Source organism: Stigmatopora nigra, chromosome 19, assembly GCF_051989575.1.
Source record: "Stigmatopora nigra isolate UIUO_SnigA chromosome 19, RoL_Snig_1.1, whole genome shotgun sequence".
NCBI lineage: Eukaryota > Metazoa > Chordata > Actinopteri > Syngnathiformes > Syngnathidae > Stigmatopora > Stigmatopora nigra.
In genome coordinates, this window is record NC_135526.1 from 2,976,744 (window position 1) to 3,003,261 (window position 26,518).

A 26,518-nucleotide genomic window follows, 5' to 3' on the forward strand; every position below is an offset into this window, starting at 1 on the left:
GTTACTGAAGGCAAAAGAGAAATAACCACAAATGCAAATTTTTACTTAGTTTACTTTTATTTTTGACCTTATCTCCAAACAATGTCCTGTCTTTGAACAAACGTGGAAGTCAGTGATGGTGTTTGCCCCAATTGAGTTTGTAAAAAAAAAAAACTCGTGCAAAACCATTTCATAACTTCGGAGAAAGGAAAAAAAAAGATAGGCAGGTGTTCATCATACATTGCTCATTGCAAACGTATTCATTCTGAACCGTGCTAACACTGTGAAGGTAACAGGTGCCGCCGTCTGCGTCCCGCTAGTCCCACGCCGAACATCGGCGTGATCACACCAGCTCAAGAGACACGTCATACGGGCCGGGGGTCAAAAGGTCAACTCGTTAAAATGACATCAGTGCAAATGCTCGTACAACTCGAGCGTCCGCCTCGTTTTGTAACACATCGGGGAACGAAAGAAGAAAAAAAAATGCTGAAGATGCTTTGGCCACCGTGGAAACGTGCAAGAGTTCACGCTCGAGCATGCATCGTCATCAGCGTCCAATTAAAATATCCCGTGCTAGTGATTGGCGAGTGGCGAAATGAGAAACGATTTGGCCGACAGAACAGATGCGTAGAACCGCAGGTTCAAATACTGACTTCCCCTGTCTTGTCATGTGAGCTTTGAAAGACGTGAGATAATGCTTTGCCTTCATCCGATAGGACGCCAGATTGTCCCGAGGCTCCGCCCCTTGCGTCGTCGCCACCTTCCAAACCGGAAGCGGCCAGGGGCGATTCGGAGGAGGAACATGGGGCTTGGTCTTCTTCCACCGCTGTTGCTTTCTCCTGGCCAATATCTTCCTGTCCCGCAGGCGCCCGATTGGGCGTCGGCGCATCGGAGTTGGCGGCCGATTGGCTCTTGAGTTGCGCGTGACACAACGGGCACGTCTCCTGCACGTACAGCCACTTCTTCAGACAGCCCGCGTGGAAGAAATGGCTGCACGGTGTGATGACGGCGCTGCTCAGGTCCTGAGGGAACAAGTTGAAAATATTTAAATGATGATTGTGTATTACTAATGATATTTAGATCAGTGTTCTACATAATGCCCTTTTTAAAACATGGATAGTGTGCAGCTCTATGAGCAACGATTGTCTATCGCCTTTAATGGTGGTGCCTACCTGGTAACAAATGGCGCATATATCGTTGTAATGGCGCAGTTGCGCATCAGTGGCGGTGGGGAGGCTCTTGATCTTGTTGACGGCGTCTCGACGCAGGAGGAAACTCTGCCAGCCCAGCTGTGCCCGCAGCCAAACATTGTAGTAGGAGTGAACCAGGATGATGGTGGTCCCCATCACACTCCACTCGCCGAACACCGTCTCCGACACGCCGTAGCACACCACGCACACTGCTACCTAAAAGGCGTACAGTGTCATGAAATAAGAGAACGGAGGAGGCACAGTATTGTGTGAGAGCGCTCTTACCAAAAACTCCAGCAACCTGTACGTCCCATTGACACAGTAAATAACTTCATCCATGTTCTCCACTGGAGCCTTGCGGAACTCCTCCACCATGAAAAGCACATAGATGAGCAGGGTACCCAGCACCTGAAAACAAAAAGGCACGTATAGTCAGTGACAAGCCAATGGCTGGGGGATGACACGCGCCAACGTGGCGTTTGGTGACCTGCAGCGATGTGAGGATGGAGGACGAGATGATGATGAGGAGCCAGAAGTCCATGTGGAAGAATTGACAGATCATGTAGGCCATGTAGGCCGGGAAGATGAGCAGGAAGAGGCAGAGCGACACAGCTCGGAAGTGCTTCCACAAACTCCTAGAGAGGATAACGACAATCATTGAGGACATGAACCAACGGTCAGTCGTGGCCGGCCGGGCGGCCCGTACTTGTCCCTGGAGGCCCCGAGCGCCAGGACGATGGGGTCGGCAATCTCCAGCATGGACTGCAGGATGGAGGCTACCACGATGAAGAGGATGATGGACAAGAGGAAGGCCCGGTGGATGACCTGCAGCTCGATCAGTCCGGTTTGGACAGCCAGGATTAGCAGGGTGATGCCCTCCGTCATGCCCCTGCGTGTGTGTGTTTTGAGTGTCACTCCATTGTACAAAGGCACGCCAAGTGTGTCATTTGGGACCCACCTGTGCATGGTGTTGTCGTTGATGAATGCTCGGTACCCCTGCAGGTAGAACTTACAGAGTGTAAGGACGCCCAGTGCGATGAAGGAGACGGTAAATACCAAGCCCAGGAGAGAGTACGGCGTACTGCAGCACTCGGCGATGCTGTGCGGGAGTCGCAAAATGCACTTTGACGCACGGGCAATGACAGTATGTGAAGCGTGTGCGCACCCACCTGGTGAGAAATAGGAAAAGAAGCCTCTCTCTGGAGGTGGGCTGGTCACGGGTACTAAAGTAGGAGTAGATTTGAAGGGCAAAAAGCAGCAGCCAGAAGCACATAAAGAGGACAGGCAGGACCAGCTGGTTCCACAAGGTCATCCCGAGAGCCAGAAGACCGTACACCTCCACCACCTGGAAATGGATGGGGAAAAATGAGGCCCCCAACAAAAAGTGACGTAGACCGACCGACTTCCTAGTTTTGGCGAGCCTTCCACGCCACACGTGCCTGAACAAGCTCCCGGTACGCCGTCTTGGCCAGGTTGTACGGCACCAGCAGGTTGGATGCCAGAAAGTAGATGACCTCCAGGCCGGTGAAGATCATGGAGAACTTGTTGATGAAAACAATGGTCTCCAGAGGCACCAGGCAAAGACGAGCAACCAGGGGGAGCAGGTGAGCCGAGAACAACCAGATCCGCTTGGTTTGCATCACGCATGAACACAGCGTGCAAACCACAAGCTGACCTGGGAGAGCCACGTGCATGCCATTAACACTGCTGATAACGGGCTACTTTTGTTGGAGAGATATGTACTCATACAAAAAAATATCTTACCTACGAGTGCGGTAGTGAATCTATTCATGGAGAGTGGCTCCAGGTAAACGGCTCCTTCGTGGCCGAACTCCAGTTCACTGCGCACATAGTCCCTGAGGACAACACAAAATGGAAACATTGGAGTTATCATGTGGCAATGGCGTCAGACTCATTTTTGTCATGTCATAGTTACGCTTTCATTCGGAAGTCGTTATCTGTCAACAAGGCTGCCACAATTAATGGACTATTGAGTTAAAAACTTTTCTGGACAAATCATTTATAGATATTAAATTTTGTCCAAATCCTCTTTTCGAGAGTCTTAAAAGATAATTTCTTGTTATATTATTGATTTTTATGAATTTACATTTGTTTGTTTTTTTAATCAAAAAGAGAGATAACATTATATATTCATTTTTTAAATTGGACAATTTATTTAATTGGGAAAATGAAAGGGGAAAAATGCCCATTGAAACGGACCTAATAATTGTTTGGATTTGCAATCTCCATCGACTAGCATGTTTATGTGCATATTTATTCAGTTAGCATGTCCGTGTATGCATGTTCTAACTGTACCTGGACACTTGGTGGCCAGCAAAGAGCAGCAGAGCGGTGACCACGTAGAGGTAAAGCTTGACCAGGTGCTGACGAGGAAGCGTGAGCAGCACCAAACTCAGGATGTAACCTGTTACAAACATGTTTTTGGATGCTAGCACTACTAGTGGGACTATATCAAATTTGGATGCCATGAACACGTCTTGTCCAAAATATTAAAGTGACTTTTGTAATCTTGAGTTTTGTTCTCTTTCCACTCATGCTTTAGCATATTTCTCTGTGTGGTGGTGATGGTACTGACCGACATAGTGCAGGTAGAGCGCCAGGTACTTGTATTGGAAGACGGGGTTGTTGGACAGGCTAGATCGTTGAATTTTTTGGAAGAAAGAGCCCACGTCCCAGCGGTAAAGGACATCCAGCAGCATGATGCTGGGTACACGCAGACCCACGTTGAGCACCGCCTCCACACGCTCCTTCACCGCCATGGTCGCTAGTTTGCCTCCCCCCGACCGGCAGCCACCACACACCACTAGGATGGGACGCTCCAGCAGGGGGCGCTTTTTCACAAAGAGGGAAAAAAACATTAATCAAATATTCAAGGTTTGAGAGTTTGTAAAGAAGCTGTAAAAAAAGGATAAGGGTTTAAAACCATCCCCGCCCAGTTGAAATTTTTATTTTTATAAAGAATAATTTAACTAGGACGCGTTGTAGTCACGCCAACCACATAAATCCCGAGGATGCTGCGTTACATAATAGTGAAAGCTAGTGTTCCTTACGTAACATAATTTCCAAAGTCTTTGATTTTTGTTATTTTTATAAACTTAATCCGTGCTCACAATTAGTGAGGTTGGCGAGAACGGCGGATAAGCGGTGAATGGCGTCGATGAACTCGAGTAACCTCTCCATCCGTCGGTCTGTTTATCTCTGACGGCTCTGCATTCGTGGAAAATGAATATGCATAAATATCACGCGCCTCTATAGTTGTGTTTTCATATTTTTTAAATGACGAATGCACGCTACCGTTGAACACTACAGTTTGTGCGCATAAAGCAGCTGTCTGCAGGCACAGAGCCAACAAATAAATGGCAGTTGCAGCGCACTACCTTACCTCATCAAAGTGACGTCATCAAATCGCAAGTCACACACTTAGGGCAACGCACGAGCACAAAGCAATTACTCACTGACACCCAGAGGCAGAAAACATTAAACTTAGGTTGCACTTCTCTCATCTTTAGATAAATCAGATTTTAGCCTGCTCGCATGAAGCTTAGCTAGTTCAAAATGGCGGAATGGGCTAACTTACGCACGAAGGCTGTCGTTGGTGTTAAGAGGGCGCGCACAAGGCTCGGCGAAGTGCTTGCCGGCAAAGGAGCGGAGCATTTTAGCGGGGCACAGCCCGCCTGAGTTTGACGGTCCTTGTGAGGATGGAGTTGGGTCGAGCTTACAGTAGGAGGCCGAGTCGAGCATCTCGCTCAGACGCCATTATAGTCGGCATCCTGCCAACCAGCCAGCCAACCAACAGCCTGGGAGTCGAGGCGGGAGTACGCATGCGCAATCACAGCTACCTCCTCTTTGTCCAATATTTATTTATTTATGTATTATTATACACTACACCACACTGAACCGTCCATCAGAATCACGTCGTACAGTAACGAATAAGTTACTACTATTTCTGTAACTAAAAAAAAAAAAAAAAAAAAAAAATATATAGAAAACATTTTTCCTAACATGCCTCTCCTATTAGGTTCACTTGCTAATAGTCACTGTCGTTGTAAATGGTTACATTATAAAGGGAGTACAGATTTTGAAATCCAAACTTCGCTTCAATAGAACGAGACAGAACATTGTAGTACAAGCGGTGCAGTTACCATGGCGACGAGGCTTTGTCGCTGCGTCACTGCCGGCAGGAGGCGACGCGCTTGGGGAACTCTCTTTGCTGTCTTATCGCTCTTTTCTCCCTCGTGGCGTTGAATGAAGAAGACAAAGTGATCGGATGCCCGGCCAGTCGTCATCACGATCCGTTTGTCGCTTGTCCCGTGTTAGCATTGCATGCTAACTCGCTTCGCCAGGTAAGCCCGATTATGTGCTCGCGGCCAATGCTAACCGCCTGTCTAGCTCTAGCTAGCCGCCTTGGCTAAAAACATCACGATCATCTTGCTATACTGCAGTGTGTGTATGTGTGTGAGTGGGTGTGAGTGTGTGCGAGTGTGTGCTCGTGAGCCATGTCCGTGTCCGTGATCATAAAATGGGGGGGACACGAGTACTCGATCACGTCCCTGTCCGAGGAGGATACTGTCATGGACCTCAAGCAGTCCATCAAGACTCTGACCGGTGTGCTGCCCGAAAGACAAAAGCTGCTTGGATTGAAAATTAAAGGTGAATTTTAGACGCAAAATGTTCACTGCTTTTTTCATTGTGAAATTCCAACATCAGCCACAATGAGCATCGTCAACTATATCTCTTCCACACAATGAAAATGAAACAAAAATGTACACAAAATGATGTTAATTGACTGATGGAATTGCTGTTCGATCGTCAGGAAAACCGGCTGAGGACCAAGTAAAGTTGGGCTCCCTCAAACTTAAACCTAACACCAAGATCATGATGATGGGCACCAGGGAGGAAGGACTGGTAAACATCTACAACATGCTTCTCCTCTTCCTAATCTTTCGCCTCCTTCCTGTATCCCAGTATCCCATCTGACATTTTTTATTCTCACGCAGGAAGAGGTCTTGGCGCCTCCTCCGGAGAACGACGACGTTGTCAACGACTTTGACATTGAGGAGGAGGTCATCGAAGTGGAGAACAGGTCAGGATAGAAAACAAATCTGTTCTGGGATCAGCAACGTCATGAAGGAAAACACAACAAAGTGGTTTTGTTGTTGGCAGGGAGGAAAATCTTGCCAAGATCGCTCGCCGTGTCAAAGACTACAAAGTGGAGGAGATCAACTGCCCCAGGGAAGGAAAAAGACTCCTGGTCCTGGATGTGGACTACACTTTGTTTGGTAAACAATAGCCTTTTCAATAGATCCGTTAGACACGCCCCTTTATACATGCCATGTCATGTGTGTTTGTAGACCACAAATCATGCGCAGAGACCGGTCAAGAGCTAATGAGGCCCTACCTTCACGAGTTCCTGACATCGGCGTACGAGGATTACGATATCGTCATTTGGTGTAAGACTGACCATACTGCAACATCATAATGATAATATCATCATGTGTGTGTTTGTGTCTTTCAGCTGCTACAAGCATGAAGTGGATTGATGCCAAAATGAAGGTGAGTAAGGCTATAAAACTGTGAGGGGTTCAGGGCCAATATTAAATATTATTAAATTTGTGTGTGTGTTTTAGGAGCTGGGTGTGACTGACAACCCAAACTACAAGATCACATTCATGTTGGACAGCGCCGCCATGATCACAGTGCACACGCCCAAAAGAGGTGTTGTGGAGGTGAGGCATTCACATCTGTGCACGAACATAAGACGAGTGTGTGGCTAACCTTGCAGTCTTCCAGGTGAAGCCACTGGGTGTCATCTGGGGCAAGTATGAGCGCTTCTACAGCAAGAAGAACACCATCATGTTCGATGACATCGGACGTAATTTCCTCATGAACCCGCAGAATGGACTTAAGGTAGTTCACCTTTGCGCCATGACTACCTGAAAGTGAAATGTGTGTTGACCATTATAGCCTAGTTGATAAGGTATATATTTAAATGAAACCAACTATGACTTATCCCACAAGAAAAATCCATTATCCGTCTTTGCTTTGAGATACGAGTGCAAAATGTACGCAGATCCGGCCCTTCATGAAGGCGCACATGAATCGTGAAAAGGACCGCGAGCTGCAGAAGCTCAGCGAGTACTTGAAAGAGATCGCCGCGATGGAGGACTTCACCACACTCAACCACAAACACTGGGAGAGGTAGCCAAAAACACTGTGGCACTACCACACAATCCAAATCCCCACTCTACTACCACTATTATTAACTGATATGTGCCCTCCTTTTTTTTTCCAAATCTGTCTTTAGGTACTTGTATAAGAGGCAGCAACAACACTGACCACAAAGTACAAAAGACCATGACATCATCATCATAACAACATACTGGAAGAACACACACCTACTTTGCCCCCTAAACACACTTGCTACGTGCAGTATGGGTGGGTCTGGGCGTGCGACCAATCACGTCTCACCCTGGTGCTTCCTGCCACAATAATACACACGCAGCAACACAAAAATGCAACAATTAATTTTTTTTTAACCCAAAACTGCAACGCAAGAACAAAGAACACATCACGACACAATGCAGTAAATGTGATCAAGGGAGAAACAAGTGCTAAAATAAAATAAATAAAATGTGAAATTACTTTTCTAAAAATATAGAACACATTTTGGAATAAATATAGCCTAAAATACATAACATGGAATTGCATAGATATAAATGACTAAAGATATTTGTGGAAGTACTACAATATTAAGTAACACATTTAAGTATGTATTTAGTTTTGGCACTTCTGATCCTCCATAAGCGATAAATCAAAATAACCAACTTAACTTAGCAACACAACACGTGGAACAATATTTTTTTTTAAATTCAAGGCTTACAAAGTGCACTCCCGTGGCATGTTGTCATGGAAACAGCTGAAGGAGTATGCGTGTGTAAATATGACATCAATAAAAGCTTTTTTTTTACCCAAATTCTTGCTTGGATTTTTTATTTCTCATATTTCTATTACATATTCATAAAAAAAATGTGTGTTAAATGTGACATACCTGCATGAGCTCCAATGGCTCCACGGCCCGTGCGTGTGTTTGTCTTGAGCACGCACGCAGAAAACAAAGTTGCTGGCATCTGTCACGGCGATCTGAAAAGTTGATGGAAAAGTGTCAAGTAGTTTTCAAATTTTCAGGTAGCCATTAGAATTTTGTATATGTATATATGTATATATGTATATATGTATATATGTATATATGTATATATGTATATATGTATATATGTATATATGTATATATGTATATATGTATATATGTATATATGTATATATGTATATATGTATATATGTATATATGTATATATGTATATATGTATATATGTATATATGTATATATGTATATATGTATATATGTATATATGTATATATGTATATATGTATATATGTATATATGTATATATGTATATATGTATATATGTATATATGTATATATGTATATATGTATATATGTATATGTGTATATGTGTATATATGTATAAATGTGTGTGTGTATGTGTTTTTTTTAACCTCATTCAAATACTGGAGTTGAAAAAATACTTTATCTCCTTCTCAATATGTACAGTACATGTACATGAGGTACCGTGTAAAGAAGAAGAGAAAAAAACAGAATGTTGCAAAGAGTGGAAGTTGGGACGTCTGCATGGAATGGTTCAGTGTTAAACATAAAAAAAGACTTCCTATAAGGGAATTTTCCTAAACTACCTTCCGCCTTAACACATTGAGAATGATACATTATTTCATATATCATTACATCATTAATTATCCATTTCAGTAAACAGTTTAGCCCAGACAGAATTGGCTGAATAAAATGTTAAAATCAATATTTTAGATAAATAAAGTTGAATAGGAGCAACACGGTGACTTGAGTGGTTAGCATGTCAGGCTCACAGCTCTGGGGTCCTGGGTTCGAATCCATGTCTAGGAGATGGATAACCATTGTCATTCACAAATAGAGACAATTTAGAGTGTTCAACCATTCATGTTTTTTGGGATGTGGGAGGAAACTTGAGTACCTGGAGAAAACCCACAAAGGCATAGGGAGAACATGCAAACTCCACACAGGGAGGTCCTATCTGGGTTTTAACCCACGACCACAGTCAACAGTCAAGTTAAAAGTCAGAAAAGTTGAAGTGTTGCTGTAGTTAGAAGTATTCATGTGTCATAAATTTGCTCAATTTCAAAGACATTTTGATATATGAAGACTGAATTGAAGTTGTATTGCAAAAGACCACCGTGGGGAGCACCTTTTTGTCTTTCAGTCCAAGGGCGAAAGGAGTGGTGGATTCATTCTTAATTAAAAAAAATGCTTTCAAAAACACAACAAGTCCTCAACTCTACACTTGTTGTGTGTACTAACTATACACATTGTGTAAGTGATAGCAAAACATTCCATTCAGCATTGTGATCATCCACCAACGTGAGCAAAAGGGGCTTTGTTTGGTCTTTTTTGTCACTTAGCCCCCCCTAGCAACGAATAGCCCGTTGTCTTATTTGTCAGAGCGTCCAAACATAGTTTTAAGAGTCGTTTTCAACTGTCGACAGGCGTGGGTTCCCGCCGGGGAGGCGTGCCTGGGGGTTGGCTGATGATAACCTGGACCACATACTCCCGTGAGATATTGATCTGCTCCAAACGCAGCCTGTCAGTGAGTGGACGTCCAGAGAAGAACCAACGCTGTGCGGCGGCCGGCACGCCTTCCTGACTATGTAGGCGGCGCTTCATGGCGCCCACTGTGTCGGCCGAGCGTACCCGCAGGCGTAGGTCGCGGCCCGTGGAGAGGCGCAAGCGCAGCTGGCGCTCACCATCCTCACCCGTCGAGGCATCGGCGCCACCAGAGTCTTGGTCAGAGCCGTCGGGTTCGTCCGAGCGTTCCTCGATCATGTTGACGGGTGGCGCCAGGCAGTACACGGGCAGCTGGTAGCGGTTGCCCAGCTCGTCGTAGCATTCGCTTAGTGCACCTGTCCAAAAAAGATTTGATGTCAAAAACTGATCAAACCTCCAAACGCATCACCATACCAACCTCTGAGATTGGAGTACTGTTATTTTCACATGGTTATTCCAGTTAGCGTCATTAGCGAGACTAACCGTGAGGCAGCGTGATACTGGCGCCGTCCAGGATGGCTTGAGCTAGCTGGTGGTCTTGGTTCTCGAAGGCCCCTGCGGCCGCCCTCAGTGCGTCCCAGATCTCCTTGCGGCCTTCGAATGCAGGCGCAGTGTCCCAGAATTCGTCGCGCTTGCTCCGAAGCTGACCCTCCGTCATGGGGTAGTCGCTCTTCCATTTGGGTGGTTCGCGCTTGAGGGGATGGTTCCGCCCCAGAGCCACTGACCACAAAAAAAGATGGAGATTAATTGAATGAGCAACCTGAAAACTCAAGATCTGCCTTCAGTTAAATTTGAACCAATCAGAGCGTTTTAAATCAAATATATTTGGAAACAAAAATGGTCTACAATCTACATCGTTACAGAGAATTTTCCCCTATCTTCCATCTCAAGGATGAAAATAGTAAACACAATATTGGAATAGTATTTAAATAGATATTTTAATAAAGCAAATGCATGGGAAAAAACAGTAGAAACAGAGGATTTCAAATGATATCTTTCTCATACCGTTACCAGTCATCGGAAAAAAATAATAACAATAAAAACATTGATTAATTGATAAATACAGCAACTAGGTTCTTCACTTAGCTCATTCAAACTACTACTTCAAGGTTTTCATCAACATTAGTTTTAAACTCTGCGGCGTCTTTCTAGATTCAGATTTCAACATATGGATTTACAACACACAGGAATGCTTGAAAACGAGAGGAAAAATAACACAACTATCATGTACCTTGTAAGCAAATAAAATGCTAACTAGCTTCAGATGCTAACTAGCCAAATGCTAAGTGAACAAAGACCTATCGCTCAAGACGCGACGCGTCAATCCACCGCCGATCACCCGGCACATTCCTCCCCATCCTCGGACCACAAATTCAGTCCGGATCCCCCCGACCCTCTCTGCGAAGCAGACGGGAAAGATGACAGGCGGAACCCCCAAGCCGGCCGGTGTCGATGCGACCCCCGGCCGCTGTCCAGGCCGGACGACAGCGAGCGAGTTACCTCCGGTTCCGTCCGAGTTGTCGTTCAGGCTGCCCGAGGAGTCGTGCTGGCTCCCCACGCAGCCACCCATGGATGGTTCGGCTCAGCGACCCGGGCCGGGTAGATCGCCGCCTCCTCCGCGCCCCCCCGCCGCGGTTCGGCAAGGCTGCATCACATCGCCGAAGGAGACCTCCTCATATCTTACCCCCCACCCCCAACAACAAATTCAGTGGGAAACGATGCTTCGAGATACGAGCTAGGAACACAATTCACTTGTCCCTCAAAGCATGCACATTGCCCTATGTTGACTACATACTACTTATTTAGTTGTCTACTACTAATTTATTATGTTGACAACTGATGTTAAACATGCATTTGGAAAAACCTTGCATGAACAAATATTTTAACGGGGGAGTTATGATGTTATTACTCTATGATTGAGACGTGATCATACTTGATTTGTGAAAATCGCCAAGGGAGAAGATGAACAATCAATATTCCACATTTTAGTCCTTTAGCTTCTAGGTTCAGGGTGCCATTAAGTCTGCCATCTTGTCTGGAGTGAAGATCTCAATCCAGTAGCCATCTGGATCTTGAATGAAGGCCAGTCCTTTCCTCTTGCCTGCCAACACCACAAACAGTTGTCATACAAACATTTCAGACATCTCTGTTTAGGTTATGTGTGTTTACCAGAGTGCGGTTTCTTGATAAAGGTGACACCCAGAGATTGAAACAGATGACAAGCAATCCCAACATCGGGCACAGCTATTCCAATGTGACCTGTTGTGATGTGACCAAAACAAATCGATTTGAAAAAGTAAAATGAATTTTAGCCTGAATGAGCAGCTGCAGGGCTCACCAAATCCGATGGGGTCACTGTTTCCGTTGTGATATGACAAACTTGGGTTCGACTCAGACCCCCAATTGCTAGCACATAAACATAAATACATTGTTGGGAATATGTATCACAGAGATAATATTGCATCTTGTCAATTATTGTTTTTTAATCCGCGGATTGTTTACGCACTGTGTTAGCTCCAAGGTGGCTCTCCGGGAGAATGTCCAGGCTGTTCGTTCCCGGATATCGGACGGAATGTCAGCTTTATTCTCGAAACCCAAAAAGTACAGAGTGAAGTGAACTGATGGGAAGTCGATCTTCTGCAACAGCCTGACAAAACATGCACACATTTGATATCATTGAATGGCAAATTTGACTCATGTGTCATGACTAACGTCATTCCGAGGATCCGGGTGTAAAAGTCCAAGGATCGAGCGGGATCTTTGACCCTCAGCATGGTTTGCTGCATCATGTAGTCCTACACACAGCAAAAATATATCACCTTTTTAACTCAGAAATCAAGAGTCTTGGATATAATGAACTACATTTTTTTAGCCCACTTAAAATTTCCCATTCAAATGTCTACATTCTGAAATCATTCAAAAACTAACTGCTTTCTTGAATGATTGTAAATAATGACAAGTACTTATTGTGCTTCAAAGCAATGGACTTAAGGTGTGTTCAACGCGAGGGATGCGTCATGACAACAAGCTTTAAAAAATAAATGCTGTTTTCACGTATTAACTCGGAGAATGAATGTCAAATTGAAAGAGAAGGTGCGTAACCTTGGTGGCGGGGTCTCCTTCCTTGCAGGCCTCGGCTACCGCTTGCTCCGATAGACCTCGGTCCATGACGGCGTACGAAGATTTGACAGCAGACTAAACAATGACGGCAAAAAGCAGTTGTACCTGCCCTAGCAGGCACGTTTGTGTGCAGGAATGTAGTTGCGTGTGTCAGCATGTGTTGTGGAAATGGAGTGTGGGACTGGAACCAATAAATGGCCTGGGCCTATCTTAATGTAGTAAGTAGCATTATGAGTAATGATAATTAAAAAATATATTATAATTTGGCTGTCCTGGAGCATTGTGTTTATATTGAAAGTTTATAATACAACTGTCATGGCCGAGAAACTTATAAAATGAATAAATGCCCAGTATACCCGATGGCAGCACCCGGGGAAAACCCACGCAGGCCCGATGAGAACATGTAAACTACACAGGTGGACCAACCTGGATTCGAATCCAGAACCCCAGAACTGTCAGGCCGAAGAGCTAAACACTCATCCTATTGGTATAGTCATTCATTCTATATATATTACTACGTATATTAATTCGTATATACCCACCCACCCACCAACCTACCCGACTCTACTGCCTCCTGCTGCTTGCCGCACCTCAGTACAAAAGGATGCTGTTGGTTGCCAATAGCAACAAACACGGCTGCTGTCGTCCATCGACTCTGCAGAAACAATTCATTTTCTGAAGTTGCACAATACTTGTCAATAAATTGATCTACTGTACACATGACTGCACAGACAATGAGACAAGCAAATGGGAAAAACACACGGAATCGTATGCATACTTCATGAGGTTCATTGAAATACGTTGGAAGCAGGCGAATCATTCGTTTTCTTCATTGTCCCAGACAAAGAAAAACAACTAATAATGTTTAGCATCTTTTCAAACGGGGTAGTGAGATTTGGTTCTCCGGCTCTCTAGGCACTAGGACCCGGGGGCTACCCTGCCGTCCAGCGGTGGCCACGAGTCCGCCCGCCTTCTCACCATCCGCCCTCGCTCCATCCGGAGGCGGTCAGCGAGCTTTGCCGTGGCCGCCCCGAGGCTCACTCAGGCCGGCTGCCCACCTCCTGGCGGTGGTCCGCCCCGACAACTATCAACGCAGCGGAAGTCTTCGCCCCCGAGGAAAAGTAGACAAAAGTACATTTTGACGTCATGGAGAAACGGCAAAACGGTGAGTTTTCACTTCTACTTTTCCCTTTTATGGTTTAAAAGTTCAACTTCAACTTGATCTCAATTCGCCGTTAGTACTTCTGGTTAGACGCTCGCCGCCTTCATTCAAGCACAAAGACTCACATCATACTTTTAAAGTCAACTAAAAAGTAAGTTAACTAAACGAGGATCTACTGTTGAACTGGGTGACGCTGTTAGTGGGTAATTACTACTTTATAGATCTATTAAGATTTGTAAGTAAAACCAGACGTTCTTTTAAATCTCCAAAAAATCAGGTAAAAAGACGTCATCAAACGTGCACCTCTATTCCATTTCTTATTTTACATCCTTTTCAATTACTTTATGAGAACATTCCCACTATTAGACATCCAATCCACCCATCCACTTCAACGGATTGGACGTTGAATGTTCAAAATAACAGTTTATGAGTCAATAGTTGGAGTCATCATTTCACAAAATCCTATCATTTGAAAAGGAAAAGTGGCGCATTTAATGACCAATCACTGAGACGGCAAAGGGGATGTGTGTCCCTGCTGGGCGCCAGGACGTGACCTTTGACCCGTGCCACTGAAGAGGTCCAGTGTTTGAAGGGAGATGAAGAAGGGGAGCGGGGAAAGGCACTGTTGTCATCATTGTTTGGTCCTCGAAGATCACAAATGCAGTGAAACAATCCGAAATTGAAGTCGCATGGTTCCAGTCTTATGACTTCGTGTCCATGTGTTGGGGATGCGGCTTTTACAATGCTGCTGACTGTGTGTGGGGTGAGGCCGACCACAAGCTGCTACAACAGCTGATCCTCTCTTGCCTCTCGGCCTGAAAGAATGAAAGTCAACCGCAGGCAAAGATGGAAAAATACACTCATGTGAAGAACACAAAGTTATATGGTGAACCACTACAGTTCGAGACTGAAAATCAAAGAAAACTCCATTTTAGGTATTCCTCTTATACACCACGCTGATTCCCCCTCAACTACTGTGCTACAAAATGGCTGACGCACTTCCAAGCCGACAAATAAGGATACCCAACATTGTGGAGGACATACTTGTCAACAACCGAGACAGGAAACTACAGCTGCTCACACACACACACACACACACACAAGCTGGATTCATGAATGGCTGCTCACAGAGACAATGCAGCTGTGGTTTGCCACGCCCCCCTTTTTGAACATGTTTGTATGTTTTCTCTTCGAGTCTAATTTGGGTCTCTCAAGACAATATGCTATTGTCTGCGCGTAGACTAAGGGATTTTGCCACACTTTATTTCAGTTTTTTTAAAAAAAAACATTTTCATGATTACAGCTCATTGGATGCCATTAACGGAGAAATACGTCCAATCCACTTTGAGTGAGACTGAAATGATTGACAGAGCAGAATGTTTAAATTTGAAGCATGTGGAAAAACAGGATGTCCATTTTTGACATAAGCACAATAAAATCTTGACAATAAAACCCACATTATAAGATGTGGCATTTATATAATCCTGCATATTATTTATGTGCGATTTTATCACATTATAATCAATTCAATCCCTATCATTTTATACCATGTCCACATGGTTGGCTTTTATAGAACAGCTGCTTCAAAAAAGTTAAAAACTCGAATGGTGTATGTGTACATGCAGAGACAGTGGAGCGACTGGTCGCCGAACTGGTCAGTCTGCTCAAGATGTTGGATGGCGAAAGTGTCAGCACCGCCACAGCTGACAAGATGGTGTCAGTGCGCAACATCCTGGACACGCTGCAAGTTTCAGGTATCGAACAAAGCACATTACACACATTTACAGGAACATTGTAGTGTGCATTTATTTCCTTTTTACTTTTATTGTAATTGAATGGTAAATCTGTATAGCTTTAATTCTATCCATTGTAAATGGGTAATTGTTCACAGACAGCAATTCGGATGTGTACATGAACAGCTGTCTCTACGGCAACGGCACCAGCTTTGTCGAGTCCTTATTCGATGGTTTTGGTGAGTTAGCATATAAAGTAACCATTCGCAACCGCTGTACTACGTAATGATGATGTGCTCTTTGCTGTTACCAGATTGCGACCTACACACACTCAGTACCTCTCCAGTCCAGCAGAGGGAAGAAGAGGAGACGCTTGCCGACAAATCGGTCAGTTCCTGAATCGTTTTTTTTTTTCTTCTTCTTTTCTTAAACGCAGTCGGTAACAAACCTGAGCTGCCTTCATCAGATTCCCACTGACACGCCCCCGCCCATGCCCACCACTGACCTCCCGGATGACTACTACGAGGAGGCGGTTCCGCTGGAACCAAGCTCCGCCCCCCAGTACTTCACTAACAACATGGATGGTGCGTACCCATGCATGAATTTAGTCACCATCTTGTTCTCAAAAAACTTCAGTGGATCCTCTACTTACAAAATGAATCGTTTTTTTTCGTAACTTGGGGTTTTCGTATGTAGAGGTATAATTTACATTGAAGTAGAGGTACTAGTGTATATCCATTTTTCTTCAACAGCTTGCAGGAACTCGGAGGAAGACGCCTACTACGAAGACGCAGACAACAATTACCCCATCACCAGGATAAATGGGCCTCCCAAAAATTCCTGTAAATCCCCAGACCCGAATTAAAGAAATGCCCTTTTTAATGAGAGAAATAACTAATCTCAACTCTGCCCTTAGACAACGACTCGGACGCGGTAAGCAGCTCCTACGAGTCATACGAGGAGGAAGACGACGAGTCCAAAGCGCAGAGTCCCCCGACAAGGTGGACGGCCGCCGACGAGGGTGCCGAAGCTCCGGTTGCCGACTGCCGGATTTGTGCCTTTTTGCTACGGAAGAAGCGATTTGGACAATGGGCCAAGCAACTGGTGGTCGTGCGGGATAACAAACTACAGGTATAAGGGAGGAACTTTTCGCTTGTCACCTGTTGTGTGTTCTCAATTGTGTACATGTGTGTAGTGTTACAAGAGTATCAAGGAGAGCCACCCCCACACGGAGATTCCGCTCGGCCAGTGCAGCGTGCTCTACGTCAACAAGGATGGACGCAAGAAGAACAGACACGAGTTGCGTTTCTCCATGCCGTCTGGTGAGGTTCTGGTTTTGGCTGTGCAGAGCAGGGAGCAGGCCCAGCGATGGATCAAGGTAGTATATACAAACCGGCAAATACAGTCCAAGTGGGCTTGAATGAATGAAAATGGATGTAAACCTCCAGGTAGTGCAAGATGTGGGAAGTCATTGTGGCAATATGGATTCCCTAAGCGCATCAGCTTCTCCCATCATTCAGAGGAAGCTGGAAATTGACAAAGTAAGTTGAAAGATGATCATTCACCAATTCATCATTTCATTTAAAGTCGTAGCAAAAGAACCACTTGACTTGATGCATGTCATTTTCAATGGCAGTGAAAGAGTTCAAGATGAATTAAGAACAATTATTGTGCCTCAGATGCTTCAGGCCGACAGACACACGTCAGACTCGGACAGCGGGCCCACCACAGCCGAATGTCAATTATCCACACATGGACTGACACACACGGGTGATTCACTCGGTATGATTCCATTCAATTAAATCATTTCTCTTCACATAGTGTATGGAGATCATCTGTGTTTATATTTATTTAACATGTAGACATTTCAATTCAATTTTACTTGTTAGGTCTGTTATGCTCTTGTTTTCTGGTTTGAGGGGGTCAGGGGCTAACAGGAATTGAGACAGGAGAAGATAGGACATCCTTCCTGACAATTTCCTGCAATTGTGTCCCCATGACTTGACATAATAGTAAAATAGGGAACAACAAACAAAATAAAAACCTCTAATGTCACATAATAACAGCCTAAAAAAACAGCATAACGAGTAAAAAAACATACAAGTCACATTTGAGTATAAATTGCAGGCCCAACCAAATCATGAAAAAAGTCTAACTTCTAGTCGAGAAAATATGGAAAGTATTGATGAAGTCATTGATTAATAGCAAATTACTATTTCAATTTCAGGCAAAGGAAAGCGCGGCGCCTTGTCAGACCTGACGGGATCCATGAGCCGTGCGGCAGGAAAGACCATCAATCAAATCATCACTTTCTCCAAACGCAAGCCTCCGATTGGTGGAGAGCACGCCGTCCCCGCCGGTCGCCACGACAACCCCGGCTGCGGTGAGGCTGGCCGTTGTGTTAGGCTGACATCCATGCAAACGTGTCGGTCCACCCGCCAGGCTATCTGAACGTCTGTGTGGGCGGAGTCTGGAAGGAGCGCTGGTGTACGTTACGTGGCGGAAGTCTGCTTCTGCGGAGGGACCCGGGCGACCGGCGGCCCCCCGTCACAACGTTGCCCTTGCGGGGGGCAGAGGTGGTTACGGGAGGACTCGGCCCCAAACGTCCCTTCTCCTTCCGCATCTTGCGGGGAGGGGCAGAGCTAGCGGCCCTGGAGGTGAACCGGTGACTTTAAACTTTTTCTAAACATGGTATATTGTAAAATTGAATTTTTAAATGCGTGATTCTTTTGCATTGATCAGGCAAACTGCTCGGAGAGCCTCGGCCGCTGGTTGGGCATCGTGCTGGCCGAGACGGGCAGCGGGGCACTCCCCGACGAGCTTCACTACGACTACATCGATGTGGACACGCTGACGGACATCCGTGATGCCGCCACACACTCTTTCCTGTGCGCCCTTGGTCCATCGCGCCTCCTACTACTTATTGCCTGACTTGACTTGATATCAAGCTTGCTCTTTTCCTCTCAGGTGGGCCACCACAACTGCCGCCACTTCAGTGAACGGCGGTGACGAGTATGATGAGGTCTACGAAAGTGTGGCGGTGAGATGTCCTTCTGATAGAAAATGACTAATATGCTTCAGCTAATGACACTGGTTTTAATGGGAATTATGTCTATGTTCATCAAGTTAGGCTTGACAAAAAAACTTGCATTTTTTTTCTTCCCTAAAAATTGAGGTTGTCTTCATACCACTTTTAAGCCCAATAATAATGACTTCAAATCCACAGGAGGATGAGGGCGGGGCAAAAGGTGGCCCGGTCAGACGCCACGCCTCCTTCTCCAGTAGGGATTCTGATAAGACGGAACAGCAGGCCGCCATCAAGAGACACGCCTCTAGTGAGTTACCAACACTTAGTATTTTTTTTTCTCACATGGTCAACTTAAGCAAAACAATCAATGAAATACTCCCTACTCTCTAAATATGGATTATAACCTGAATTTTCTTCACAGACATTAACCAGTACGGTCGTTACGGGAAAATGCGGGCGGAGGATGACGCCAGGCGCTACTTGATGCAGCAGACGGACTTGGAGAGGCAGAAGGAGGTCCTAAAACGCGCTCTTAACGTCCTGCGTGCCGAGAGGAAATCACTGAAGGATGCCAAAGAATTGAAGGACAACGCCGTGACGGGTATGTCGCTCTCATCCCGCTGCTGCAATCCAGACAACGTGCCAACAAGTGTGTTTTTGTGCTAGACTTGGGCGTAGAACGTCGCCTGGTCCAGTTGGAGGCGCTGTGTAAGCAAAAGGAGGAGGAGCGGGTGGAACTTGAACTTAAGCTGACCCAAGTTAAAGAAAATCTCAACAAGTCTTTGGCCAGGGGCGCCATTGTGGCTCCACCCACTCCCACCATGGTCACTGCCAAGGTGAGAATTGGTAGCCATTCTATGTTTTTAACTCATTCACTGCCATCGAGTGTGAATGCATCTGAATGCAAAATGATGCTCATTTCCTCTTTTTTTTCCTCAAATTCTCATTTTCACAAAAAGATACAAGGCAAAAAGACAAACAAAGTTTCCAACAACAACAACAACGACAACAACATCATTCCTGTCAACTCGGCGGCTGAGCTCCGAAAACGACCACCCTCTCTTTATGCCTCTTCCAAGGGAAATGTTATGCAGAAGGCTAAGGTACGACATTAGATTAGATAACTTCATTCATTCCATATTGGAGAAATATTCAGTTTTTCTTCATGTTTACTTACCTCTATCCCATTATTGCTCTTTTCCAGGAATGGGAGTCCAAAAAATGCACATAAGCACATCCAAACTTGTTGACTGACGCAATGACAGCAGGTAGTAATAGGCCCCGCCCATTATTGCACCTGGATGTCATTAAGAAAGAAGGTGAACAACGCCCCCCCTGACATCCCATTGGATGAATTTAACTCCTAAATTATTATTATTATTATTCCATGTATGATACTGTTGCACTTTATGTAACTGAACTAAAAAGACTTTTATCAAACAAGGACAACTTTGTGCTCTTTTTTGATCATTTCAAGTTGTGTACGACATTAAAAAAATGTCATCGTGTATTCCTATTGTCGTATGTAAACATTAAATGAGACAGTCACAATTTCTGGCGGAAAATGAAATCAATTGAAACAGCCCTAAGTTGTTTACAAAGTTTATTCAGTGCATGTCGGGAGCAAAATTGTGTCCGTGCTCCTTATCGGCCCACCCGGCCGGCTCCCACCTCCGGTCCATCCGCCTCCAACCCCGTTAAGTCCCATCACGAGTGTTGTGGTTAACACGACTGCGTCACGGGTGCCTTTTTTGGCGAGCGTAAACGTAAAGAAGAACCTCAGCATGCTGCTACAAAGGGCAGAGGTCCCAAGAAGGCTCATGCAGCAATTACAAGCGGCACAAACAAAGAAGAAGAACCAGAAAATGAGATTCAAGTGGAAATGATGTGTGAATGCTGAAGAGCTGATGACAAAATGATGGAATCACAGAAAGAAAGAAAAAAACATATGTACTAATACCACTTATTTAAAAATAGTAACCTGAGTGGGCTCAACGTTTTGAACTTGAGAAACGTGGAAGCATGAGTTCAACTTTTTCAATATATTCACTCCTTTTGGGGATTTGCCATGCAAAAATACGGAGAGTCGGAAAAAATACTTTTCAGAATGTCCTCCATTGCTTTGGAAATGTTGCCACGGTAAACCAAAGTCAGGATTGTGAGAAAAGTAACATTTTTCCAACATGGAATGATTGAGTTGAAAACATCGACATTGCAAATGTACAACAAGTCTATTCACAATTTGCTCAGACTTCTCTTCAGCATTCACACTGAAAGAGCAAGATGGTCTTTGTAAACATTCACCTTCCTCCCTTCGGACGGCGCCGTCTTTTTATGTCCACACCAACAAACATGGCTGCCACCGGCTGCCTGTAAACATGGCCACTTCTTTCTATGGCCTCGGCCCGGTGCCCTCTTTGGTTGCCTTTTCAGTCTGTCCTCTGATTGTCTTTCTTGCAGTCCCTCCATCGGATTGGCCGTCAGCCTGAAATCCGTGTGTCAGTGTGCGTGCGTGCGGCTGTGTTGGGGATCACTCTCGATCCAAATTACAAAATGAGATTATTAATCCCCCAGTGGAGATCCTCAACTATTTTACCCATAATTTCCCGTTCCCAAAATGGACCAGAATGAAGCAGAAGACTAAAGACCCCACTAAAAACTGCCACAAGATAGCAAGAAGGCACTACATTTGACAAAAGATGAGCTCCAAATCAGCAAATAATTGTTTCTTATTGCCTATAAAAACACAAAAAAAGTATCCAAAACTACCTTTGTCTGAATTTGCTCCTCAACTAACCTCAACATAGTTCCTTGGTATCAAAAGCACAAATAGACCATCTTAAATGTGTACTTAAACTTAAAACATGCCAACAAGATGCAGCTAATTAGAACGAATAACAATAGCATTTTTCAAATTGATGGGAATAGCGTCCAAATTGAAATATTTGACATTTAAAATGGCTTTTATTCTCCAGTCTTCAATCCCAAACATGGGATTATCAAAAGGACTTTTTCGTCAACCGTATAAAAATCATGGTACGGCAATTTAGGAATAGGAAAGGAGGCAATGATTCCCAACGCAGCCCAAGTGTGTGAAGTGTTGTGTTTGTAGGGATAACTGGCTTCACCGTAAAGTGAGGGAGGGACTAGGATAGGTCGTTGTTGCTGGGCGACTTCCCTCCGTTAAGTAGTGCCGAAGCGCTGCGACTTTTGGTCGGCGTGCCGCTGCTGGACCGGGACAGCTCGGTCAGGTCGTGGAGGGACGGTTCTCTGTACATGGCCACTGCGTGCAAAAACAAAAAGTGCTAATTCCACTCAGTGATTACCCACTTGGGATCAGACCCGAGTCCCCAAAACTGTGAGGCCGACACACTAACCACTAGGTAAGTCGGCCTCCATTGTTATATATTATATGTGTATGTTACCTTTGTTTTTGGGTGTCTTTTTTGGGGGTGAACAGAATATAATTGTCTTTATTGACATTGTAGGGCAATATGGTGTTACCTTTAAGTGGTTTAGGAAGAAAGTGTGCGGCGGCTTTGTTTTTCTTGACGTGGTTGCCCTTCATAATGGCGCCTTCTTTGTTGAGTCCGAGGTACCAGGCCCGACCGGACGCCTGCTGGCGGTAGAGCATGGACGAGTAGGTCACGTAGTAGTTCTCAAACACGGACTCCTTGAACTTGCACTCGGGCGTAAAGTGTTCCTGTGTCGGGGAAAAGGGACGCTTTTTAGGCCAATCCAACATCGGGACACCATTTTTTTTAGAAAAGCACAACTTAGCATCCTCCACATGCAAAGGCCTCGGCATATTCTTGTTCCCATGTCTCCGTGGCAACCGGCTACTCCCCAGAATACCAAGTTGTTGCTGGGGATGCTGCCACAGTTGCCAGGGGATACGGGAACATGGGGTGTGTGTGGTGACATACGGAGGTGTATAGGAAGCCCTCGCTGTTCATGGCCAGGTACAGTTTTGTTTGGACACCCTGGATGGCGACCACTCGAAGTCCCACGGGGATCAGGTTGAACACGGCTGTTCACACACAAATACATCAGCATTATTATTATTAGTGTTTACATGATACACTCTCACTAATTTAATGAACTACTAAAACCACTGTCTTACTGGAGAAGTTTTCAGACTTTGTACGTGGGACAATATGTTAGAGTTGAATTAAAAGTACAGTGGTACCTCTAATTATGAAGTGAATTGGTTCAAGCCCACAGTTAACTGGGATAGGTTCAAGCACCCCCTGCTAAAATATACGGTTCAGAAAATGAATGAATATTCCGAAATATAAGAAACTTTTAATTTTGTCTTTAAGATTCTGCTACACCAAACCAAAACATAACAACTAGCATTTAAATTAACATTAGAACCCAATTCTTGAAGGTATGTAAATAAACAATAAATACACCAAGCCCAATAGTAGCAAACCCACAACTTCAACATGTTAGGCACACTCAAGCTCAGAACACTTTTAAAGCTACTATTTCAAAGGATCTGTGCTTGTACTTAAATTGGGTAGCTTTTTGTTTCTAGGAACAATAATAATTTGCATATCAACATCTTTTGTAACCTGACAATTTAGCAAGTAGAGGTAACAATGTACTATTGTGCTTTTTCCTGCAACTGGTAGAGTCAAGTGTTGTTAGCAACAGTTGCCTACTAGTTGAGTCTAGTAGTGGTACTAGTATAAAAGTCATGTGAAATTGTGTGCTAGCGGGCCTAAGTTGAGCCAAATGAGCCAATGCGAAAGCACTTTCTCTGTCGCCCCTGTTGCCCACCGTAGGAATTGTCTTCTTCTTTGGTTCCATCAACGGTTCCATCCGACTGAAGCTGAAGCTGGAAGCCCTGACGACTTGACAGCCGGGTCACAATGCCCTTCAGCTGGGGCTCTGGGGGGCACAAACAACAATTTGGTCCATCATATCCCATTACCAAGCACGTATGGGATGAAACGACAAAAATTCGCCAACCGACACGCAAAAGCCCGACCCTGGCGAGCGTGTGGGAGCTGATGATGAAACTCACCTGGTGGCCTCCTCCTCTTCCTCTTCTTGCGACTGCCAAACAAGTTGACACGCGCAAACACGTTCAATTTGCTGCCGGCGCTCTCGTTGGTGTCACCGCGGCACGTGTTGGCCTTTTCGCGTTCGCGCGCTTGGCGTTTCTGACGCATCAGCGAGCTGGCGATGGCCGCTGCGCGCGACATATCGGCGGCGGCGGCGGGGGGCGGGGGTTGGGGGGCAATAGAGAGGCGACGCGTTCACGGCCGGAACGCCGCGCGCCGAGGCCTCGCCGCGTCCATCGGCGGGCTTCCCGAATCGTCTAAAGACCCGGACGACCCCCCGCCCCCCCCGAATCCTCACGCCCTCTTCCCCTCCAGCTCCCACGCAGCCTGGTCGCCGCGGCGACGTTTCTCAGCCCGGACCGCCGCTGCATCCGAGCATCTGCCGCTGCGTCTGAACTGGTACGTGCACGTGTGTGTGTGTGTGTGTTGGGGAAGGAAAAGTCAGTGTGTGAGTGTGAAAGAGAAGTGCGTAACTGTGTGTGTGTGAGAGAGCAAGAGAGAGAATGTGTGTGTGTGTGTGTGTGTGTGTGCAGAGGTTTGAGCCATTTTGGGGAAATTTATTAGACTTTTAGTATTTGTGTCAAGTGTGTTGGTTTCAGAATTTGCGTGAAATACAAAAATGTTTGTAAAAAGATGTTTTTGCAATAACAATTTGCAGCACACACACACACACACACACTCAGACACACACCCTCAACCCCTCCCTGCCTCAGTGCCTCTGTTTGTCAATGAAACTAAGCGCCGTTCATAAAAAAGTCACGTCGTGTGTTTACATAGGACGTGCACAGAGGAGAGAGTGAAGAGGAGGAGGAGGATGAAGCTGCGGGAGAAGGAGGACTTGGATGGATGGGGAGCATGCAGGAGGAGAGGTGGGGAGGGGCCATGCTGCTTTGGTGCAGAGGTGCTGCAAGAAGATGTCTGCAACACGTTCACTAAAAAGCTGTTACACGCATAATCTTGCTTTTTGTCGCCTGCACTCACTGCAGCTTTTTTTGCTTTGTACTTTGTACATTAACACAGTCAAATATTTTTTACCAATATGTTAATTTAAAAAAAAAAACTGAAACCAGAATATTTTTGAGCTATTTGAATATTTTTCCCAGGGATTCAATATATTAAATATAATGTAAACTATAAATGTAACTTTTTATTTTGTGGTATATGTATCCTTTAAACTTCAAATTTAACAACATGGAGCAGAAACACAGCAATGTTTTTTCAATAATATTCACAGTTATGTATATTCTCTTGAGTCTCTGTTTCTTCTTCTTGCGTTAACGCGAAGTGCTGCCCCCCTTACCCAGGCACAACATGGTACTGCACTCAAGTCAAACTACTACAAATGAATTCACTATTTTTGGCAAACATTAGCAACAAATCCAAACCACCAACTTAGCGGATCAACTGCAAAATAAATGAAAAACAAATCTTCCCAAGTGTAAATAATGAATTCTATTCTAAACAAAGCCCAAAGTAAACCTGATGTCAAATTTTGCTTTGACATATGCCCCAACCGACCCTACCTGATGTAGATCTTCGTAGCGGGAACGCCATGCTGCAAGCGTGGAGCTCTGGAACATCTGCACTCCTGGCGTTTGGGAACTTCCCATCGGCCAAAAGATGAGCAATCGCGGAAGTTGCAAGTGCTCGATTCTCTCCGGGCCTTCTGATCCATTAGGCCCACCCGGGAGATCGTTACAGGACATTAGAAGCCATTAGGACTTCATTAATTTTTCATCTCCGCCTCGCCAATCGGGCGCACATCGCAAGGAAGGCGGGACGTTTCCCAAATCTGGCTACCTGTGACCAAGCTGAACTTGGAATTGAACCCGCCTCCAATACCTAGGGGCAACCAGCCTGCCATGCATGATTTGAGGATGTGGGAGGAAACTATGGGAGTACTCGTAGAACACCCACGCAAGCTTGAGTGAAAATACAGTGAGGATCCACCTGGGATCGAACCCTCGACCCCAGAACGATGCGGCCCACGCACTAACCATTCTTTCATCACAATAATTCAATCAACAAAACAGTGATTTGCACACACACACACACACACACATGGAATTAATGGTGTGGCCAAAAAGCATCCATCTATCTGAAAATAGCACACATTACATATCAAGCACACTCAGGCCGTCCATTATGTTACGCTACTTCCTGTTAAAACACGCTGCAATGTGTGTGTGCGTGTCAAGAAAGTGCTGAAGAGTGAAAGAGGAAGTTGCAGATGGCCAAAATGCACACGCTGCCATTTTGGTGTCCAGACATTAAATTGACCCCCTTCCAAATTGGAGTGAAAGCTAAATATTGTGTTGCCATATGACTTGTGGAAGGAACTGCACTCTATATCATGCTATGCATGTATTTTATATGAAAAAAATTGGGAGTAGCATTTTTTTACAGGGCACAATTTGATTTTAAGTAAGACTAAAAAGTACTAGTCCCGTTTTTTTAGGGCAAAAACACATAGGATAGGAAAGCCAAGGGTAGTACACAACAATGTTATGGTCACATTTCTTGAATTGACAATAAAGTTGACCTCGGTGACCTCCAGTACATTGGA

The 26,518-nt window shown here is 45.0% G+C and overlaps 6 protein-coding genes across 13 annotated transcripts; 2 read left to right on the plus strand and 4 right to left on the minus strand.

Moving 5' to 3' along the window:
- Positions 1-44: 44 nt before the first annotated feature.
- LOC144212628 (RING finger protein 145-like) lies at positions 45-5,469 on the minus strand. Of its 3 annotated transcripts, none has more exons than XM_077740656.1 (12): positions 5,333-5,469; positions 3,766-4,021; positions 3,486-3,594; positions 2,934-3,025; positions 2,609-2,844; positions 2,339-2,514; positions 2,128-2,268; positions 1,876-2,058; positions 1,657-1,804; positions 1,455-1,577; positions 1,152-1,385; positions 45-1,001 (listed from the first exon to the last, which is right to left on the minus strand). In XM_077740656.1, the coding sequence occupies exons 1-12, from the start codon at positions 5,333-5,335 to the stop codon at positions 621-623; spliced, it is 2,082 nt and encodes a 693-aa protein (XP_077596782.1). In that variant the 5' UTR covers positions 5,336-5,469; the 3' UTR covers positions 45-620. The 3 variants fall into 3 exon arrangements, with proteins under 3 accessions (XP_077596782.1, XP_077596783.1, XP_077596784.1); XM_077740657.1 differs by lacking the exon at positions 5,333-5,469 and adding an exon at positions 4,768-5,017; XM_077740658.1 differs by lacking the exon at positions 5,333-5,469 and adding an exon at positions 4,301-4,514.
- On the plus strand, positions 5,199-8,163 carry ublcp1 (ubiquitin-like domain containing CTD phosphatase 1). Of its 2 annotated transcripts, none has more exons than XM_077740660.1 (11): positions 5,199-5,533; positions 5,651-5,840; positions 6,004-6,095; positions 6,188-6,273; positions 6,354-6,469; positions 6,542-6,640; positions 6,706-6,743; positions 6,818-6,916; positions 6,981-7,097; positions 7,261-7,388; positions 7,495-8,163. In XM_077740660.1, the coding sequence occupies exons 2-11, from the start codon at positions 5,687-5,689 to the stop codon at positions 7,523-7,525; spliced, it is 960 nt and encodes a 319-aa protein (XP_077596786.1). In that variant the 5' UTR covers positions 5,199-5,533; positions 5,651-5,686; the 3' UTR covers positions 7,526-8,163. The 2 variants fall into 2 exon arrangements, with proteins under 2 accessions (XP_077596786.1, XP_077596785.1); XM_077740659.1 differs by having other exon boundaries at positions 5,204-5,533; positions 5,633-5,840.
- A 594-nt stretch (positions 8,164-8,757) lies between these two features.
- Positions 8,758-11,523, minus strand: ubtd2 (ubiquitin domain containing 2). Of its 3 annotated transcripts, none has more exons than XM_077740829.1 (4): positions 11,338-11,486; positions 11,136-11,235; positions 10,321-10,557; positions 8,758-10,193 (listed from the first exon to the last, which is right to left on the minus strand). In XM_077740829.1, the coding sequence occupies exons 3-4, from the start codon at positions 10,493-10,495 to the stop codon at positions 9,766-9,768; spliced, it is 603 nt and encodes a 200-aa protein (XP_077596955.1). In that variant the 5' UTR covers positions 10,496-10,557; positions 11,136-11,235; positions 11,338-11,486; the 3' UTR covers positions 8,758-9,765. The 3 variants fall into 3 exon arrangements, with proteins under 3 accessions (XP_077596955.1, XP_077596953.1, XP_077596952.1); XM_077740827.1 differs by having other exon boundaries at positions 11,069-11,235; XM_077740826.1 differs by lacking the exon at positions 11,136-11,235 and having other exon boundaries at positions 11,338-11,523.
- Positions 11,524-11,583: 60 nt separating this feature from the next.
- LOC144212728 (lactoylglutathione lyase-like) lies at positions 11,584-20,153 on the minus strand. Of its 2 annotated transcripts, none has more exons than XM_077740831.1 (6): positions 20,058-20,153; positions 12,550-12,632; positions 12,344-12,484; positions 12,176-12,243; positions 12,007-12,096; positions 11,584-11,938 (listed from the first exon to the last, which is right to left on the minus strand). In XM_077740831.1, the coding sequence occupies exons 1-6, from the start codon at positions 20,115-20,117 to the stop codon at positions 11,844-11,846; spliced, it is 537 nt and encodes a 178-aa protein (XP_077596957.1). In that variant the 5' UTR covers positions 20,118-20,153; the 3' UTR covers positions 11,584-11,843. The 2 variants fall into 2 exon arrangements, with proteins under 2 accessions (XP_077596957.1, XP_077596956.1); XM_077740830.1 differs by lacking the exon at positions 20,058-20,153 and adding an exon at positions 12,940-13,073 and having other exon boundaries at positions 11,608-11,938.
- On the plus strand, positions 13,937-20,329 carry LOC144212725 (actin filament-associated protein 1-like 1). Its single transcript, XM_077740825.1, has 19 exons — positions 13,937-14,122; positions 15,745-15,873; positions 16,011-16,091; positions 16,166-16,239; positions 16,319-16,436; positions 16,605-16,694; positions 16,769-16,983; positions 17,048-17,230; positions 17,301-17,393; positions 17,532-17,634; positions 18,080-18,235; positions 18,295-18,509; positions 18,595-18,740; positions 18,820-18,892; positions 19,079-19,187; positions 19,302-19,481; positions 19,547-19,716; positions 19,840-19,983; positions 20,085-20,329. Exons 1-19 carry the CDS (start codon positions 14,104-14,106, stop codon positions 20,109-20,111), a joined length of 2,325 nt encoding a protein of 774 aa, XP_077596951.1. The 5' UTR covers positions 13,937-14,103; the 3' UTR covers positions 20,112-20,329.
- A 137-nt stretch (positions 20,330-20,466) lies between these two features.
- On the minus strand, positions 20,467-25,761 carry LOC144212412 (fibroblast growth factor 13-like). 2 transcript variants are annotated; one of them, XM_077740261.1, is made up of 5 exons: positions 25,476-25,761; positions 23,666-23,776; positions 22,807-22,910; positions 22,385-22,583; positions 20,467-22,163 (listed from the first exon to the last, which is right to left on the minus strand). In XM_077740261.1, exons 1-5 carry the CDS (start codon positions 25,504-25,506, stop codon positions 22,027-22,029), a joined length of 582 nt encoding a protein of 193 aa, XP_077596387.1. In that variant the 5' UTR covers positions 25,507-25,761; the 3' UTR covers positions 20,467-22,026. The 2 variants fall into 2 exon arrangements, with proteins under 2 accessions (XP_077596387.1, XP_077596386.1); XM_077740260.1 differs by lacking the exon at positions 25,476-25,761 and adding an exon at positions 23,913-24,403.
- Between the last annotated feature and the right edge of the window lie 757 nt (positions 25,762-26,518).